The sequence below is a fragment of the Helianthus annuus genome, chromosome 17 (genome assembly GCF_002127325.2).
Source record: "Helianthus annuus cultivar XRQ/B chromosome 17, HanXRQr2.0-SUNRISE, whole genome shotgun sequence".
Classification (NCBI taxonomy): domain Eukaryota; kingdom Viridiplantae; phylum Streptophyta; class Magnoliopsida; order Asterales; family Asteraceae; genus Helianthus; species Helianthus annuus.
The window spans coordinates 96785177-96790145 of NC_035449.2; the positions used below are offsets into that span (position 1 = coordinate 96785177).

The 4969-nt window shown below is 38.7% G+C and overlaps 1 protein-coding gene across 1 annotated transcript; it reads left to right on the plus strand.

Moving 5' to 3' along the window:
• The first annotated feature begins 203 nt into the window (after window positions 1-203).
• LOC110921990 (cytochrome P450 CYP72A219) lies at window positions 204-4107 on the plus strand. Its single transcript, XM_022166320.2, has 5 exons — window positions 204-477; window positions 1944-2164; window positions 2266-2510; window positions 3066-3450; window positions 3527-4107. The coding sequence occupies exons 1-5, from the start codon at window positions 204-206 to the stop codon at window positions 3962-3964; spliced, it is 1563 nt and encodes a 520-aa protein (XP_022022012.2). The 3' UTR covers window positions 3965-4107.
• The last annotated feature ends 862 nt before the right edge of the window (window positions 4108-4969 follow it).

Below are 4969 nucleotides of genomic sequence, written 5' to 3' on the forward strand. Positions count from 1 at the left end.
AGAATCTACGTGGATTGTATGTCTAGACATATTTTGCATTGTAATAACCGTTTGTGGAGTTATCCACACATTATTTGGATTTGTTTGCATCTTATATACTTTTTTTACAATTGATAGAAACAATACAATAAACTTTGTATAATAACTAAATCAACGATATTATTTCAACACAATCACAATCTCCGTCTCTCTCACTTTCTGCTATGGAGATAACGAGCCAATACAAGTGGGTTGCGAGCTGGTGCGGTGTAGCCATGGTCATGTTGGTGCCATGGAAAATGTTGGAGTGGACATGGCTAAAACCAAAGAGGCTAGAAAAGTACCTAAGGCAACAAGGTCTTACTGGCACAACCTACAAACTACCCTTTGGTGACACAAAAGAAATCATGAATACCACACAGCTAGAGCCCATGAATCTTTCGGATGATATCATGCCTAGGGTCATGCCCTTTGTTCATAGGGCAATTCAGATCTATGGTACTTATATACATATATGTCTCTATGTATTTATTATCTAAAATATTTTGTTCTAGCTGCTTAATTGTGAGAAGTAGTACTGGTGTTCATGGTTCGTTTTAAATCCATTTTAACTTATCATTGATTTAAAAAAAGAAAAATTGTGTCCGTCAGTTTAGGATTTTTCAACCCGTATCAGACGGTCTGGTTTATGGAATATGCTAATAACCAGTCGGCAAAAGACGAACCACATTAAGAGATATGCTGCTATAAAACCTTTTATAGTTTACTTGCATCTTTAATCATTATAAGTTGATGGTACTTTAACAATCTCGTATAGAGTCAGGATTTTAAGTTTTTATTATAAATGTTAACCAAGGCAAAACCGTGAAACAAACACTTTGGTTTGGTTTGAATTTAATTACGCTTTGGATTTGGTTTACAGTTTTCTAATAGCGTTTTTTTTTAATTTATTTAGCTTACGTTGACTTAAAAACCGTCAAAACCGAATAGTATACTTCCCTAGTTAATAGTGAACGGCTACTTTGTCTATCTTTCATTAGGTTGCATGGTGTGGGCTCAAGCCCCTTGCCACATCACCCCCATAGTACCCCCAACTCCGATTCCATAGTGTTACGGGTAGCTTCGCCAGGAAAATAAGGAGCGTTAAAGGGGTGACTTGTATAGAAGGGAAGAATATGGGACATTTATTCTTGGAACGATAATAGTGGAGCACTATTCTTGGAACAATAAATCAGGAGAATAAATGTCTCATATTCTTCCCTTCTATACTCCCCCTCAAGTTGGAGTGTGAAGGTTCCGAACACCCAACTTGCACAACAGGAAGCGGAGAGAGTTGGCCCCTAAGGCTTTTGTAAGAACGTCAGCAATTTGATCGTTGGTGGCAATAGGCATGAGGCATATCTCCATAGAGTCAACTCTTTCCCTCACAAAGTAGCAGTCCATTTCGACGTGTTTGGTACGTTCATGGAAAACCGGGTTATTCGCTATGTGACGAGCAGCTTGATTGTCACAAAACAATTGGGTCGGTCCGACAGGAGCCATGTCAAATTGACTCTATGGAGATATGCCCCATGCCTATTGCCACCAACGATCAAATTGCTGACGTTCTTACAAAAGCCTTAGGGGCCAACTCTCTCTGCTTCCTGCTGTGCAAGTTGGGTGTTCGGAACCTTCACGCTCCAACTTGAGGGGGAGTATAGAAGGGAAGAATATGGGACATTTATTCTCCTGATTTATTGTTCCAAGAATAGTGTTCCACTATGATCGTTCCAAGAATATTGCTCCATAATTTTTTCCTTCTATAACTTGAGGGGGGGGGGGGGTAAGTTGAAATTTATTTCACATCATCAATGTTAAAGGAGGCGTCATTGTTGCCCTAAAACCTATGTTGTGTTGATGTGGTGTGGGCTTTATCTGCAGCCTTATGGTTCTTACTTTATGGGGTTTGCTTGCATTTCTTGTAGGCAAGATTTTCTTTTCATGGTTTGGACCGGTACCAACGCTTCACATCATCGATCCGGATGTGGTTCGAGACGTCTTATCTCGTATGAATGAATTTCAAAAGCCTAAGAAAAATAATCCATACATTGAAATCCTTTCAACAGGCGTGATCGATTACGAAGGAGATAAATGGTCTAAACATAGAAAAATCATCAATCCTACTTTCCATGCTGAGAAACTAAAGGTTTGAGTTGACACGACTATTTTGAATGTTGAACTTCATTCTTTAATTTGTGTGTTCTATAATTTTGATAATTGTTTCGCCTTTTAATCTGTTGGACACAGTTGATGGTACCGGCTATGTGTTTGAGTTGTCATGAGATGATAAAGAGGTGGGAAACATCATTTTCGGATGAGCAATCGTTCGAGTTGGATGTTTTTCCTCACCTTCAAACCTTAACCGGTGATGTAATTTCGCGCACTGCATTCGGTAGCAGCTACGAGGAAGGAAAAAAGATTTTTGAACTTCAGAAAGAAATTGGTTTGTTACTGATGCATGTCTTGCAATCGTTGTACATTCCTGGATTAAGGTATATGCTATCATGGAAATGTGCTATTTTTTGTTGTTTTTATTTTTCAACGGTAAATTGTGTTTTATTATGAGTTAATCATATATAAAAAGTCACCTGTAAAAAAACATACCAAATGGTTAATTCTCGGATAAACATAAATCGGCGGATAGTATAGTACAGGACATTAAGTCGCTTGGTTTTTTGTGGTATAGTAATAGATCATCATGTAGAGATGTCTCTTGGGAGAATTGGGTTTCTTTTTCGTTGATGTAATCGGTTTTTTCCGGCCCTTGTTTCGAGGGTGTGCCGTTGTGAATAATAGTTTCCTTTCAAAAAAAAAAAAAAAAAAACTAAGACGTTATGTTTTGAACTCAGAAGATTATTTTAGTAAAAGATATTGTGTTTAAATCTTATTCTAGTCGAGAAGTATCCTTTGGGAAAGTGGGAAACACCACATGCATATCTTTATTTATGTACTATGAAGACTTTTTAATCAACAGTTTTATGAAATTAGCACATATATAACTACCTGCCAAGAGTTCCTGAAACTAACTTTTTTTCTTCTTTGAAAAGATTCTTACCAAACTCAAGAAACAAAAGGATGGTGGAGATTGATGGTGAACTGAAGGGTTTAATAAGAAGTATGATTGATAAAAGAATGATTGCGATGGAAGCGGGAGAAACTGGGCAGGATGACTTGTTAGGCTTATTATTGCAGTCAAACTACGATGAAATTCAAAAGAGGGGAAACCAGAGATATGGAATGACCATCGATGAGGTTATCGAGGAGTGTAAACTTTTCTACTTTGCAGGCAACGAGACTGTTGGTAATTTACTCGTATGGACAATGGTTTTACTTAGTCGATATCCTCAATGGCAAGAGCTTGCAAGAGACGAAGCGTTTCAAGTATTTGGGAACAACCAACCAGATATTGATGGATTGAGTCGTCTTAAAATTGTAAGATCCAACTTGTTATTGAAATGTTGTATTTTTAGTATGTTTTTTTCTATAAAATGATTTTTGATTGTTGAAGGTAACTATGATATTGCTCGAGGTTCTAAGGTTGTACCCCGCGGTTTCTGCATTATATCGAACGTCAGTTGATGAAACGAAGGTAGCAGGAGTAAATATTCCTGAAGGAACGTTGATCATAATGCCAATATTAGCGTTACACCATGACCAAGACACATGGGGAGACGATGCTTTAGAGTTTAACCCTACGCGATTTGCGCTTGGTGTCTCAAAGGCGGCCTCTAAGGGACAACTTTCCTATTTACCATTTGGAGGGGGGCCTCGTATTTGTATCGGACAGAATTTCGCTATGTTGGAAGCTAAAATTGCATTGGTTATGATTCTACAACGTTTTTCTTTCGTGCTCTCTCCGTCGTATTCGCATGCCCCACAATCAGTCATCACTCTTCAACCTCAATTTGGTGCCCATTTGATTTTGAAGAAAGTTGAGAAGAGTTGAGAAAATAATATTACCCAAGGCTAGTATCAAACTCAACTATAACCATCATCTAAACGTAAAAGTTGTGAATCATCCGTTGTAAAATCTTATAAACTTGGTTTGGTTAGATTTACGACTTAATTCACATGTCCAATTAACTCTCATCTCGATGCGTTGTTTGGTGTTTGTATGCAAGTGTAAACTGTGGTTAACCCTAACCTTACCTCGTTGGTTAAGAGAGTTATGACGGCGACGTCACGGCGTCCCCGTGAATTTTCCGATGATGATAGGTTGGTTGGAATCAACTAGATAAAAAACGCAGAAACACAACGATTTATAGATTAATAAAAAACGAGGTAAAACATCTAAATTATTTCATAACCTAACTCATCTATTTATACTAAACGGATTGTTGTTTCTGGTCGGTTGAGTATCGAAGGAGACACTCGGTCTTTTTGTTGGGAATGGCTGCGTGCGCCCGCTTCTGTTGCAGAGCTGGATTCGAAGCAGGCTTTGGAAGCTCTCTTGATGCAGGTTACTATGGATGATTGCCAGGATGGGTGGTGTTGGTCGGATGGTCGAGCCGATGGCTTTTCGGTTGCTTCTGTGAAGAACTGGATGCGCGGACAACAGAGTTCGAGTGAGAGCTTTGATTTTTATGGAGTAAATGGGTTCCAAACAAGTGCAACATATTCATGTGGCGCGCTTTTATTGATCGCCTTCCTACGAAGATGTCTCTTCTTCGAAGAAACATTCTAGTGGATAATCAAGCTTATGTTTGGTGTGAGAGTAGTGATGAAACAGTCGAGCATATTCTTACAAGTTGTGGCATCTCTACGGGTGTGTGGAATGCGATTACTAGTTGGTGCAGGATACCGGGAAGCTTCATCTTTCACGTCAAAGATTTGGTGAATTTGCACGATTATAGTGGTGCGTCTGGGAACAGAAAGTTGGTTATACATGGGATTATCATAATCGCCTGTTGGAGGATCTGGAGAGCTAGGAATTAAAAAGTATTCTCGAATA

What these genes read in the sequence shown, in the direction of transcription:
- LOC110921990 (XM_022166320.2), top strand. Translation starts at nt 204, where the DNA reads ATGGAGATAACGAGCCAATACAAGTGGGTTGCGAGCTGGTGCGGTGTA. An exon ending in TAGGGCAATTCAGATCTATG is followed by an intron (nt 478 to 1,943) that starts GTACTTATATAC and finishes CATTTCTTGTAG; the next exon opens with GCAAGATTTTCTTTTCATGG. An exon ending in GATTGAGTCGTCTTAAAATT is followed by an intron (nt 3,451 to 3,526) that starts GTAAGATCCAAC and finishes TGATTGTTGAAG; the next exon opens with GTAACTATGATATTGCTCGA.